This window comes from Oncorhynchus mykiss, chromosome 1 (genome assembly GCF_013265735.2).
Source record: "Oncorhynchus mykiss isolate Arlee chromosome 1, USDA_OmykA_1.1, whole genome shotgun sequence".
Classification (NCBI taxonomy): Eukaryota; Metazoa; Chordata; class Actinopteri; order Salmoniformes; family Salmonidae; genus Oncorhynchus; species Oncorhynchus mykiss.
The window spans coordinates 90,568,728-90,584,095 of record NC_048565.1 but is presented as its reverse complement, the minus strand read 5'-3'; the positions used below and the strand labels follow the sequence as shown (position 1 = coordinate 90,584,095).

At 47.6% G+C, this 15,368-nt stretch overlaps 1 protein-coding gene across 5 annotated transcripts in view; it reads left to right on the top strand.

Annotated features, from left to right (window-relative positions):
- LOC110531748 (polymerase (RNA) III (DNA directed) polypeptide A) overlaps positions 1-15,368 on the top strand; it is a 54,535-nt gene that overhangs the window by 18,679 nt on the left and 20,488 nt on the right. For all 5 annotated transcript variants that reach the window (XM_036988559.1, XM_036988550.1, XM_036988548.1 and 2 more), the window contains exons 16-21: positions 1-16; positions 2,364-2,475; positions 4,056-4,174; positions 7,567-7,704; positions 8,865-9,035; positions 10,530-10,643. The exon at positions 1-16 is cut by the window's left edge and continues 157 nt beyond it. In XM_036988559.1, coding sequence (XP_036844454.1) covers positions 1-16; positions 2,364-2,475; positions 4,056-4,174; positions 7,567-7,704; positions 8,865-9,035; positions 10,530-10,643 — 670 coding nt within the window. The remainder of the gene's footprint in view (positions 17-2,363; positions 2,476-4,055; positions 4,175-7,566; positions 7,705-8,864; positions 9,036-10,529; positions 10,644-15,368) is intronic.

Here is a 15,368-nt window from a genome sequence, read left to right as displayed (position 1 = left end):
TGAGGAGACGCTGGAGGTATATCCTTAGACTAGATGACTCTCAGCTCAGTCACTTTTCTCAATTTGATGTACCAAGAGGATGTGATTATTCAAGTCAGGATTCACTGCTGAGGAGACCGTGGAGATACTATAAACACAAGTCAGGATTCACTGCTGAGGAGACTGTGGACATACTATATAAACACAAGATAACCAATCAGATTAGTATCCTTTTACATTTCATGAAGTCAATTAGAGCTGTAGTGGCTTCCTTTCCTCTTTACCATAGCCACTGCCCAAGCCTGAAGCGGGGTTGTTTGGTACGCATACAGTCCCACACTCAAGGTTTCCAAACGGCCAAACATTCCATGACATCCAGGGAAATGGTGCAACAAAAATGTTTATTCTTCTTATAATCTAACAAAGAAATGATTCTCCAATCACCTTAAAGCATAGATTACTGGATATGGAAAACACATATTATGACCTGTCTGTCTGGTCAAAAAACTATACCGCTCCCACATCTAGCAAGGACTTCCTCTCCCGAAGGCCCAACTTCCTGCCTTTATCCTAACACACTTACCACAATACAATGAATGGGGGGGGGGGGGGGGGGGGGGGTCAAAAACTGAGTTACACTAACAACAAATGAATATCTCTCAATCAGGTAAATATACATCATAAAGGTATGTACCTAATATTTCATCATGTACATTAATATTTAATATATTTACACAAATATACATGGAGCTCCGTATGTTCAGTCTTTTGTACAGATATGTCAGAATCGGCTCTAGCTGGGGCCTTTCAGTGGTGTTTGTTTAAAGGATATAGTTAAGCACAATGAGGACGTCTCCCTTCACCTGAAGCCTGTCTTTACCTCACGCTTGGTCCCAACTGAAACAATCCCCCACCCGCCTAAAACTAGATGATATTTCTGCTATCCCCAAATCAAACAACTCCCCCCCCCCCCCCCCCCCCCCCCCCCTTAAACTAGCTGATATTTCTGGGATCCCCAAATCAAACACCCCCCTTAAACTAGCTGATATTTCTGCTATCCCCAAATCAAACACCCCCCCCCTTAAACTAGCTGATATTTCTGCTATCCCCAAATCAAACACCCCCCTTAAACTAGATGATACTTCTGGTATCCCCAAATCAAACAGCCACCATGAGCTTTGTTTGTCTGGCTGATGTCTGGCGCTCCTTCTAGACCAGCTACTGTATCTATTGTCTGGCGCTCCTTCTAGACCAGCTACTGTATCTATTGCCTGGTGCTCCTTCTAGACCAGCTACTGTATCTATTGTCTGGCGCTCCTTCTAGACCAGCTACTGTATCTATTGTCTGGCTGATGTCTGGTGCTCCTTCTATACCAGCTACTGTATATATTGTCTGGTGCTCCTTCTAGACCAGCTACTGTATCTATTGTCTGGCTGATGTCTGTCTGATGTCTGGGGCTCTTTCTAGACCAGCTACTGTATCTATTGTCTGGCTTATGTCTGGCATTCCTTCTAGACCAGCTACTGTATCTGATGTCTGGCTGATGTCTGGCGCTCCTTCTAGACCAGCTACTGTATCTATTGTCTGGTGCTCCTTCTAGACCAGCTACTGTATCTATTGTCTGGCGCTCCTTCTAGACCAGCTACTGTATCTATTGTCTGTTGCTCCTTCTAGACCAGCTACTGTATCTATTGTCTGTTGCTCCTTCTAGACCAGCTACTGTATCTATTGTCTGTCTGATGTCTGGCGCTCCTTCTAGAACAGCTACTGTATCTATTGTCTGGTGCTCCTTCTAGACCAGCTACTGTATCTATTGTCTGGCTGATGTCTGGCGCTTCTTCTAGACCAGCTACTGTATCTATTGTCTGGTGCTCCTAGACCAGCTACTGTATCTGATGTCTGGGGCTCCTTCTAGACCAGCTACTGTATCTATTGCCTGTCTGATGTCTGGTGCTCCTTCTAGACCAGATACTGTATCTATTGCCTGTCTGATGTCTGGTGCTCCTTCTAGACCAGCTACTGTATCTATTGTCTGGTTCTCCTTCTAGACCAGCTACTGTATCTATTGCCTGGCTAATATCTGGTGCTCCTTCTAGACCAGCTACTGTATCTATTGTCTGGCGCTCCTTCTAGACCAGCTACTGTATCTAATTGCCTGGCTAATATCTGGTGCTCCTTCTAGACCAGCTACTGTATCTGATGTCTGGCTCTCCTTCTAGACCAGCTCCTTCAGTCTGGTGGCCTTTTGAAACCAGGTAGATCATCATCTCTGCTTCAGACTGATGTGAGGAGGAGAGATAGTGCTTTCTTTTTAATGGTGGGTCTATTTTGAGGTTTTTCTATTATCTGTGGTTTAGAGTGATAATGATGTGTCTCTCAACAGGCCCTCATCCTGAAGGAGCTGTCTGTTATCAGAGACCATGCCGGCAGCGCCTGCCTCAGAGAACTGGACAAGACCAACAGTCCTCTGATTATGGCTCTGTGTGGCTCCAAAGGTAGGTCAACTAACCAGCAGCGGAGGTTAAATTCTGCCTTTACCACACACACACTGTCACACACACGGTCACACACACACACTAATCACATGTCAGGAGCTCTGCCTGTACCCACTTCTAATAATAAGGACTAAGTGGTTCTTATTCACTTCAACTAAGACTTCCTGATTCTCTCTGATTTTATTGGCCATTAGAGCGTTGTTGTCACGGGAACAGCTAGGCTACACTCTAACGTTTGTTTTATGGATTATTAGGGGTAGTACTGACCTGTAGCTGACCTGTATGCTAATATAGCCATTTATAATAGCCTTATTTCATTTTTTCCCTGCTTTAGGCTCTTTAATTATCTGTTTAGGGTAGGATGTACAGTATAATTTATTGTCCAGGACTAAACAATATGCTCAATGGAGATTCTCCACAGATTTCAAAAGCTTAATTTCTCTACCTTGAGCCGCCTCCAACATCGTTTTAGAGAATTTGGCAGTACTTCCAACCTTGCAAGCCTTGCAAATAAATAAAAAAGTCTGTGTCCAGGAAACCATCCCATGAGTTTAAGGCTGGGGTCGGCGACAGGCGGGCTGGTTTAAATACCGGCCTGCAACTTTTTTTGTTGTAAAAATGACTGTAAAATCACCAGGAATTCAACTAAAAAAATGAGTTTAATTTAGATAATCTTTTCCCAAGTATTCCAACGAATTAAGAAAAAAGAGACGTGATCTTGTCTCGATGTCATCAAGGTATGACGTTGTTTGGGGTTTTAGTTGTCAATTTGCAGAGTTCAAAATTGTTATCGTTATGTTCAGGCCCTCCTGACCATTCACTCTGACAAAAATCAGCTCCCGGGGCTGAATCTAGTCTCCCTACCCCTGGTGTAAGGTAAACAAGTTAGTGTAATGGTAAATGCCCTTAAATGCCCTGTACTGAGGTGATAGACTAGTGTCCTGTCCAGGGGGTGTACTGAGGAGATAGACTAGTGTCCTGTCCAGGGGGTGTACTGAGGAGATAGACTAGTGTCCTGTCCAGGGGGTGTACTGAGGAGATAGACTAGTGTCCTGTCCAGGGGGTGTACTGAGGTGATAGACTAGTGTCCTGTCCAGGGGGTGTACTGAGGTGATAGACTAGTGTCCTGTCCAGGGGGTGTACTGAGGTGATAGACTAGTGTCCTGTCCAGGGGGTGTACTGAGGAGACAGACTAGTGTCCTGTCCAGGGGGTGTACTGAGGTGATAGACTAGTGTCCTGTCCAGGGGGTGTACTGAGGTGATAGACTAGTGTCCTGTCCAGGGGGTGTACTGAGGTGATAGACTAGTGTCCTGTCCAGGGGATGTACTGAGGAGAAAGACTAGTGTCCTGTCCAGGGGATGTACTGAGGAGATAGACTAGTGTCCTGTCCAGGGGGTATACTGAGGTGATAGACTAGTGTCCTGTCCAGGGGGCGTCCTGAGGAGACAGGAGATTCTTCTCCTATGAGTTCTGGCTGCTTACTTTTCCCTGTATATGATAGAATGCTTAGGATTTGTTTGTTGTTTTGAGGGGATGATTCAGTAATGCTAATGGTCTTATTTCTTAATCCCTTCCGTAGGATCCTTCATCAACATCTCCCAGATGATCGCCTGCGTGGGCCAGCAGGCGATAAGCGGCTCTCGAGTGCCCGACGGCTTTGAGAACCGCTCGCTGCCACACTTTGAGAAGCACTCTAAAGTAAGAACCACCTTAAGGTCGTTTATTAACCAGCTGAAATCACCATTATATCTGTCCGGAGTCTCAGGGGCTTCATTCATTCATTCATAACATGAAGAGATTAGGGTGGGCTACCTCCCAAATGACACCCTATTTCCTACAATGCACTCCTTTTGACCAGGCGACTGATAGGGTTCTGGTCAAAAGGAGTGCATTGTGTAGGAAATAGGGTGTCATTTGGGAGGTAGCCCACCCTAATCTCTTCATTTGGAAACAGCTGAGGAACTGAAGCCACTCCTGGACATCTACCTGGACAATGGAAGTAGATATAATTACACATGCAACAATTTAAACATGATTTTACTGAGTTACAGTTCATATAAGGAGATCAGTCAATGTAAATAAATTCATTATGTCCTAATCTATGGATTTCACATGACTGTAAATACCGACTGCATTAACATCTGCTAACCATGTGTATGTTACAAATAAGATTTGATTTGATTTTGATTTGATATGCATCTGTTGGCCACAGATACCTTTTTTAAAAAGTAGGGGTGTGGATCAGAAAACCAGTCGGTATCTGATGTGACATTCAGGGGTGGGTGGGACAGACGGCCCATCTCGGGGTGGGTGGGACAGACGGCCCATCTCGGGGTGGGTGGGACAGACGGCCCATCTCGGGGTGGGTGGGGACAGACGGCCCATCTCGGGGTGGGTGGGGACAGACGGCCCATCTCGGGGTGGGTGGGGACAGACGGCCCATCTCGGGGTGGGTGGGACAGACGGCCCATCTCGGGGTGGGTGGGGACAGACGGCCCATTTCGAGGGGGGGGGATGGGACAGACGGCCCATCTCGGGGTGGGTGGGACAGACGGCCCATCTCGGGGTGGGTGGGACAGACGGCCCATCTCGGGGTGGGTGGGGACAGACGGCCCATTTCGAGGGGGGGGGATGGGACAGACGGCCCATCTCGGGGTGGGTGGGGACAGACGGCCCATCTCGGGGTGGGTGGGACAGACGGCCCATCTCGGGGTGGGTGGGGACAGACGGCCCATTTCGAGGGGGGGGGATGGGACAGACGGCCCATCTCGGGGTGGGTGGGGACAGACGACCCATCTCGGGGTGGGGACAGACGGCCCGTCTCGGGGTGGGGACAGACGGCCTAAATCAGTTTTAAAGCATACCTATCACAGGCATAACGTTGCTTTGAATCAGTGGAGCACTTTCTCAGTCTTTCTCTTTCTCTCTCTCTCCATCTCCATTCAAATTGCATCCAACATAGATAATCCTGATCTAGATTTATATATATATAGCCCCATTTTATAGATGTCTGAGCCTACCTCGTTCAGGTAATAAATTGAATGCAGTTATTAGCCTTATATTTAATGGGTTATATATAATAAGCTTCTAGCTGACAGCCTCTGTCTCTTGCGCAATATGCAGGCACCTGTCGGCCGCTGGTCTCTCCTTAAAAAACACTCCTTACTTCTAGGAGTTCCATGCAGGCACCTGTCGGCCGCTGGTCTCTCCTTAAAAAACACTCCTTACTTCTAGGACTTCCATGCAGGCAAAGCTAGACTAGAATAGCTTGCTATTTTAGCATTTCTATTTTAGCATTTCTATAGTCTGCGTATGCTGCACCAGAATTACATGTTCTCTCCTTGCTTTGTCGTGGTTTGAACGATGTACATGTTATACAGTAGACTACATTAATACCGTTCTTACTCAGACATTAGCCTACTGGAGCTGGTTTCATTTATTTACATATAGCTAGCTATATCAAAGGGCTTTTGTTTTTCTGTCGATGCGTAATGTGCCTCTTATCATATACAGTTCAGTCAAAGTATTCAGACCCCTTGACTTTTTCCACGTTTTGTTACATTAGTCTTATTCTAAAAATGACATCACAACACCCCATAATGACATCACAATACCCCATAATGACATCACAATACCCCATAATGACATCACAATACCCCATAATGACATCACAATACCCCATAATGACATCACAATACCCCATAATGACAAAGTGGAAAAACAAGTTTTTGCAAATAAACAGAAATACCTTATTTACATAAGTATTCAGGCCCTTTGCTATGAGACTTGAAATTGAGCTCAGGTGCATCCTGTTTCCATTGATTATCCTTGAGATGTTTCTACAACTTCATTGGATTCAATCTGTAGTAAATTCAATTGATTGGACATGATTTGGAAAGGTAAACACCTGTCTATATAAAGTCCCACAGTTGACAGTGCATGTCAGAGCAAAAACCAAGTCATGAGGTCGAAGGAATTGTCCGTAGAGCTCCGAGACAGGATTGTGCCGAGGCACAGATCTGGAGAAGTGTACCAAAATGTGTCTGCAGCATTGAAGGTCCCCAAGAACACTGTGGCCTCCATCATTCTTAAATGGAAGAAGTTTGGAACCACCAATACTCTTCCTAGAGCTGGCCGCCCGGCCAAACTTAGCAATCAGGGGAGAAGGGCCTCGGTCAGGGAGGTGACCAAGAACCCGATGGTTACTCTGACAAAGCTCCAGAGTTCCTGTGGAGATGGGAGAACCTTCCAGAAGGACAACCATCTCCACAGCACTCCACCAATCAGGCCTTTATGGTAGAGTGGCCAGACGGAAGCCACTACTCAGTAAAAAAAGCACATGACAGCCTGTTTGAAGTTTGTCAAAAGGCACCTAAAGGACTCAGACCATGCGAAACAAGATTCTCTGACATAATGAAACCAAGATTGAACTCTTTTTAGCCTGAATGCCAAGCTTCACATCTGGAGGAAACCTGGCAGTATCCCTACGGTGAAGCATGGTGGTGGCAGCATCCCTACGGTGAAGCATGGTGGTGGCAGCATCCCTACGGTGAAGCATGGTGGTGGCAGCATCCCTATGGTGAAGCATGGTGGTGGCAGCATCGTGCTGTGGGGATGTTATTCAACGGCAGGGACTGGGAGACTGGTCGGGATGCGGCGGATTGAGACACACACACAGCCTGATGCAAAAACAATCTCTAGCTTAAATCGATGGATTTCGATGGGAATCAATTAGATTTTCTCGAACCTGCAGAAATTGTAGGCTAAGAGTTGAAAAACGTTCATAGATGTTTCTCCTTCCTAGCAGTAAACAACATCTCCAGCTGGCTCAGTCAGAGCCATTTGTTTGCTCTGACAGGGGATGAATCCCGAAATGGCAACCCTTTTCCCTACTTAGTGCACTAGTGTTGACCAAGGCTCTGTGGGGCCCTGGTCAGAAGTAGTGCACTCTACAGTAATAGTGAATAGGGTGACATTTGGGACACGTACGGGGCCTTTTATAATGTCGTAACACCCCTCTCTCTCTCTCTCTCTGTCTCTCTGTCTCTCTGTCTCTCTCTCTCTCTCTCTCTGTGTGTGTCGTGTCACAGCTTCCTGCAGCTAAAGGGTTTGTAGCTGACAGCTTTTATTCAGGCCTGACGCCGACGGAGTTCTTTTTCCACACTATGGCTGGTCGAGAGGGCTTGGTGGACACCGCTGTTAAAACAGCGGAGACCGGATACATGCAGGTAACACACACACACACACACACACACACACCGCTGGGCTGCTGCCTGCTGCACCGTACCCAACACGCTCTGCTCTCTGTTTGTATTCAAGAAAAGAGGGAACAACGTGTGCTCCCTACAAATCTAAATCTTAACTACTCAAGAGGGAGCCTGTTATCTCCTAGGGCAGGACTATTCAACTCTGACCCAGATGAGGTCCGGAGCCTGCTGGCTTTCTGTTCTACCTGATCATTAATATCACCCCACCTGGTGTCCCAGGTCTAAATCAGGCCCTGATCATTAATATCACCCCACCTGGTGTCCCAGGTCTAAATCAGGCCCTGATCATTAATATCACCCACCTGGTGTCCCAGGTCTAAATCAGGCCCTGATCATTAATATCACCCACCTGGTGTCCCAGGTCTAAATCAGGCCCTGATCATTCATATCACCCACTTGGTGTCCCAGGTCTAAATCAGGCCCTGATCATTAATATCACCCACCTGGTGTCCCAGGTCTAAATCAGGCCCTGATCATTAATATCACCCACCTGGTGTCCCAGGTCTAAATCAGGCCCTGATCATTAATATCACCCACCTGGTGTCCCAGGTCTAAATCAGGCCCTGATCATTAATATCACCCCACCTGGTGTCCCAGGTCTAAATCAGGCCCTGATCATTAATATCACCCCACCTGGTGTCCCAGGTCTAAATCAGGCCCTGATCATTAATATCACCCACCTGGTTTCCCAGGTCTAAATCAGGCCCTGATCATTAATATCACCCACCTGGTGTCCCAGGTCTAAATCAGGCCCTGATCATTAATATCACCCCACCTGGTGTCCCAGGTCTAAATCAGGCCCTGATCATTAATATCACCCACCTGGTGTCCCAAGTCTAAATCAGGCCCTGATCATTACAGTGAAAACAACATGCAGTGGGGCCCTGGTTTGGTGGTCCAGAGTTGAGGGTCCTGAGGGGTGTGTTGTTGATGTGTTCAGATCAGAACAGCTCACCATCTGACTAATGGCACATAGCAGAGGAAGGGTGTTGAGTGGTCACACACACACACACACACACACACACACACGGTGACACAACAAGCAGGATTAAAGAGGCCTATCTGTTGTTGAGTCATCCTCTGATCTGTTCTTCTGTGGTGGCTGTGTTGCGTGTCAACAGAGGCGTCTGGTGAAGTCGCTGGAGGACCTGTGTTCCCAGTATGATCTGACGGTACGGAGCTCCACTGGTGACATCATCCAGTTTGTCTACGGGGGGGACGGCCTGGACCCGGCCGCCATGGAGGGGAAAGATGAGCCGTTGGAGTTCAACAGAGTTCTGGACAACATCCGGGTGAGTCACACATGTGTTGCGGCACTACTTAATCTCACACACAGAGACACACACACAGAGACGCGCACACACACAGAGACGCGCACACACACAGAGACGCGCACACACACAGAGACGCGCACACACACAGAGACGCGCACACACACAGAGACGCGCACACACAGAGACGCGCACACACAGAGACGCGCACACACAGAGACGCACACACACAGAGACGCACACAAACAGAGACGCACACACACAGAGACGCACACACACAGACGCACACACACACAGACGCACACACACAGAGACGCACACACACAGAGACGCACACACACAGAGAGACACACACACACAGAGACGCGCACACACACACAGAGAGACACACACAGAGACGCGCACACACACACACACACAGAGACGCGCACACACACACACACACAGAGACGCGCACACACACACACAGAGAGACACACACAGAGACACGCACACACACACACACACAGAGACGCGCACACACACACACACACAGAGACGCGCACACACACACACACACAGAGACGCGCGCACACACACACACACACAGAGACGCGCGCACACACACACACACACAGAGACGCGCACACACACACACACACAGAGACGCGCGCGCACACACACAGAGACGCGCGCACACACACACACAGAGAGACGCGCGCACACACACACACACAGAGACGCGCACACACACACACAGAGACGCGCGCACACACACAGAGACGCACACACACACACACAGAGACGCACGCAGACGCTCACACTCACACACCCATTATTCTCTTAGTCCTCACCTGTCGTCAGTCTGGCAACAATAACATAAACAATCCTACATTTCAAAGTACCAGGCTTCAGAATGTGCAGACGGTGAGATGAGGATTTACCCAGCATGCATGTTGTCATCTCTATGTGTGTGTGTTGGTGATGCAGGTCAGCTGTTTGTTCACCCGCCCACAGTTACTAATAACACATCCGCACTCCTACCTCTATCCCTCCATCCCTCTATCCCTCCTCCCTCCATCCCTCCATACCTCCTCCCTCCATCCCTCCATCACTCCTCTTCCCTCCATCACTCCTCCCTTCATCCCTCTATCCATCCTGCCTCCATCCCTCTGTCCCTCCTCCCTCCATCATTCTCTCTCCATCCCTCCTCTCTCCATCCCTCCTCTCTCCATCCCTCCTCTCTCCATCCCTCTATCCTTCCTCCCTCCATCCATTTCCCTCTATCCCTCCTCTCTCTATCCCTCCTCTCTCCATCCCTCTATCCCTCCTCTCTTCATCCCTCTATCCCTCCTCTCTCCATCCCTCTATCCCTCCTCTCTTCATCCCTCTATCCCTCCTCTCTCCATCCCTCTATCCCTCCATCCCTCTATCCCTCCATCCCTCATCCCTCTATCCCTCCTCCCTCTATCCCTCTATACCTCTATCCCTCATCCCTCCATACCTCTCTCCCTCCTCCATCCTTCCATCCCCCAGTCTGTCCATACGTGTTCAGAGCAGCCAGCCCTTAGTAAGAATGAGTTGGTCCTGACAGCAGAGTCCATCATGAAGAGGAGTGACTTCAAGTGCTGCCGAGACAGCTTCCTCGAGGTAAATAACTATCACTTATCCACTTGACTGCTTCTATGTCTTGCATTCAAAATGGCACCCTATTCCCTACATAGTGCACTTTAACCAGAGCCCTGGTCGAAAGTAGTGCACTGCATACCGTATGGAATAGGGAGCCGTTTGGGACCAGACTATATTATTGATTTTAGATCTATTATCAAGAGTAATGTTACAGCGTATAGACCTATATCAGTAATGTCCCAGCCTATAGACCTATATCAGTAATGTCCCAGCCTATAGACCTATATCAGTCATCAGTAATGTCCCAGCCTATAGACCTATATCAGTAATGTCCCAGCCTATAGACCTATATCAGTAATGTCCCAGCCTATAGACCTATATCAGTAATGTCCCAGCCTATAGACCTATATCAGTCATCAGTAATGTCCCAGCCTATAGACCTATATCAGTCATCAGTAATGTCCCAGCCTATAGACCTATATCAGTCATCATCAGTAATGTCCCAGCCTATAGACCTATATCAGTCATCATCAGTAATGTCCCAGCCTATAGACCTATATCAGTCATCAACAGTAATGTCCCAGCCTATAGACTTATATCAGTCATCAGTAATGTCCCAGCCTATAGACCTATATCAGTCATCATCAGTAATGTCCCAGCCTATAGACCTATATCAATCATCAGTAATGTCCCAGCCTATAGACCTATATCAGTCATCAACAGTAATGTCCCAGCCTATAGACTTATATCAGTCATCAACAGTAATGTCCCAGCCTATAGACCTATATCAGTCATCAACAGTAATGTCCCAGCCTATAGACCTAGATCAGTCATCAACAGTAATGTCCCAGCCTATAGACCTATATCAATCAACAGTAATGTCCCAGCCTATAGACTTATATCAGTCATCAACAGTAATGTCCCAGCCTATAGACCTATATCAATCAACAGTAATGTCCCAGCCTATAGACCTATATCAGTCATCAACAGTAATGTCCCAGCCTATAGATCTATATCAGTCATCAACAGTAATGTCCCAGCCTATAGACCTATATCAAACAACAGTAATGTCCCAGCCTATAGACCTATATCAGTCATCAGTAATGTCCCAGCCTATAGACCTATATCAGTCATCAACAGTAATGTCCCAGCCTATAGACCTATATCAGTCATCATCAGTAATGTCCCAGCCTATAGACCTATATCAGTCATCAACAGTAATGTCCCAGCCTATAGACCTATATCAGTCATCAGTAATGTCCCAGCCTATAGACCTATATCAGTCATCAACAGTAATGTCCCAGCCTATAGACCTAGATCAGTCATCAACAGTAATGTCCCAGCCTATAGACTTATATCAGTCATCATCAGTAATGTCCCAGCCTATAGACCTATATCAGTCATCAGTAATGTCCCAGCCTATAGATCTATATCAGTCATCAACAGTAATGTCCCAGCCTATAGACCTATATCAATCAACAGTAATGTCCCAGCCTATAGACCTATATCAGTCATCAGTAATGTCCCAGCCTATATACCTATATCAGTCATCATCAGTAATGTCCCAGCCTATAGACCTATATCAGTCATCAGTAATGTCCCAGCCTATATACCTATATCAGTCATCATCAGTAATGTCCCAGCCTATAGACCTATATCAGTCATCAGTAATGTCCCAGCCTATATACCTATATCAGTCATCATCAGTAATGTCCCAGCCTATAGACCTATATCAGTCATCAACAGTAATGTCCCAGCCTGGGCTCTATATAGGGACTAGTGTTGACCTGGGCCCATTGGGCTCTATATAGGGACTAGTGTTGACCTGGGCCCGTTGGGCTCTATATAGGGACTAGTGTTGACCTGGGCCCATTGGGCTCTATATAGGGACTAGTGTTAACCTGGGCCCATTGGGCTCTATATAGGGACTAGTGTTAACCTAGTCACATTGGGCTCTATATAGGGACTAGTGTTAACCTGGGCCCATTGGGCTCTATATAGGGACTAGTGTTGACCTGGGCCCATTGGGCTCTATATAGGGACTAGTGTTGACCTGGGCCCATTGGGCTCTATATAGGGACTAGTGTTAACCTGGGCCCATTGGGCTCTATATAGGGACTAGTGTTAACCTGGGCCCATTGGGCTCTATATAGGGACTAGTGTTGACCTGGGCCCATTGGGCTCTATATAGGGACTAGTGTTAACCTGGGCCCATTGGGCTCTATATAGGGACTAGTGTTAACCTAGTCACATTGGGCTCTATATAGGGACTAGTGTTAACCTGGGCCCATTGGGCTCTATATAGGGACTAGTGTTAACCTAGTCACATTGGGCTCTATATAGGGACTAGTGTTAAACTGGGCCCATTGGGCTCTATATAGGGACTAGTGTTAACCTGGGCCCATTGGGCTCTATATAGGGACTAGTGTTAACCTGGGCCCATTGGGCTCTATATAGGGACTAGTGTTGACCTGGGCCCGTTGGGCTCTATATAGGGACTAGTGTTAACCTAGTCACATTGGGCTCTATATAGTGACTAGTGTTAACCTGGGCCCATTGGGCTCTATATAGGGACTAGTGTTTACCTGGGCCCATTGGGCTCTATATAGGGACTAGGGGACTAGTGTTAACCTGGGCCCATTGGGCTCTATATAGGGACTAGTGTTGACCTGGGCCCATTGGGCTCTATATAGGGACTAGTGTTAACCTGGGCCCATTGGGCTCTATATAGGGACTAGTGTTGACCTGGGCCCATTGGGCTCTATATAGGGACTAGTGTTAACCTGGGCCCATTGGGCTCTATATAGGGACTAGTGTTAACCTAGTCACATTGGGCTCTATATAGGGACTAGTGTTAACCTGGGCCCATTGGGCTCTATATAGGGACTAGTGTTAACCTAGTCACATTGGGCTCTATATAGGGACTAGTGTTAAACTGGGCCCATTGGGCTCTATATAGGGACTAGTGTTAACCTGGGCCCATTGGGCTCTATATAGGGACTAGTGTTAACCTGGGCCCATTGGGCTCTATATAGGGACTAGTGTTGACCTGGGCCCGTTGGGCTCTATATAGGGACTAGTGTTAACCTAGTCACATTGGGCTCTATATAGTGACTAGTGTTAACCTGGGCCCATTGGGCTCTATATAGGGACTAGTGTTTACCTGGGCCCATTGGGCTCTATATAGGGACTAGGGGACTAGTGTTAACCTGGGCCCATTGGGCTCTATATAGGGACTAGTGTTGACCTGGGCCCATTGGGCTCTATATAGGGACTAGTGTTAACCTGGGCCCATTGGGCTCTATATAGGGACTGGGGTGACATTTAGGACACAGACCTATATTATGGTCTATCAACAGTCACAGCCAACAGCAGATCTTCAACCACCGTTCAAATATTATAGATTTATGAAATATAGATTTATCAAGTTATAGATTTCATCCTTCAGTCACATGTGGGTAAAACATGTTGATTTCTATATAGAATCTGAACGAGTGTATTCTTCCGTTTCCATGACGCTTCCCTTTGTCAAATAGAATTCTCAGAATTCTAGAGTTTTTTCTTGTTCCAAGAATATCCGTGCTGTCCCTACATTCAGCAGTTGATCAATAGCGAGGCAGCACTGCTCTGGTTACTAGGCAAAAACTACTAACATAATAAACTTCAAATTACACTACGCTATTCTGTGGTCAATGGAAGAATGAGCGATAGAAGCCAGATACAAGCTGATAAGGGTGCCTGTGACTTACGTTCTGGTTAGCCTGCCCATGTCCAAACCAAGTACTTTCTCAATGTCTTTCCATATCAGGGTAAAGATGAAACCAGGCCTGCAGGTGAGTGACTGTCTGAGACTGTGGGTTTGAGACTCATGGAGTCTTGCAAAGGCAGAAATTGTGACCAATTTGATTGCGAGGAATACTAGCCTGTTCAGAACAGTGAGCAAAACAACAGACCAGCTGAGCTGTACTCCACATCAGTGATGGAGAGTGGTAAAGTGGTGTGTGGATGTCAATGAAAGTGTGTCATCCATGCGTCCCGCTGTTGCCGTCGGCAATGACCGCAAGAAGAAACCGGGAGACGACGACAGACTACAATCACACAAAGGTTATATATTTCTACCGTGTACAGACGGCCTTTCCGTTTGCCGAACACGCTGTTCTACAACGTGCCCGACGTGGCTGCTGTCAACGCGTCCGTACAAGCCAGTCAGCAGGAGAGATTTCATCATGGATCTGGCATGTGAGCTTCGTGAGAACCACATGAACGCCAAGAAAGAAGCTACAGACGCTCTCCCTCTCTCTCGCTCTCTCTCTCGCTCTCTCTCTCGCTCTCTCTCGCTCTCTCTCTGTCTCTCTCGCTCTCTCTCTGTCTCGCTCTCTCTCTGTCTCTCTCTCTCTCTGTCTCTCTCTCTCTGTCTCTCTCGCGCTCGCTCTCTCTCGCTCTCTCTCTCTGTCTCTCTCGCTCTCTCTCTGTCTCTCTCTCTCTCTGTCTCTCTCTCTGTCTCTCTCGCGCTCGCTCTCTCTCGCTCTCTCTCGCTCCCTCCCTCTCTCTCTCTCTCTCTCTCTCGCTCTCTCGCTCCCTCTCCCTCTCTCTCTCTCGCTCTCTCTCTCTCTCGCTCCCTCTCGCTCTCTCCCTCCCCCTCTCTCTCTTCCTCAAGATACCACAGCTCCCACTGGGGAAAAACAAGACACAATGTGAAGTCTGCTGCCTCACACGAAGCCCTGAAGCTGTGTGCTGGCCGTGGAA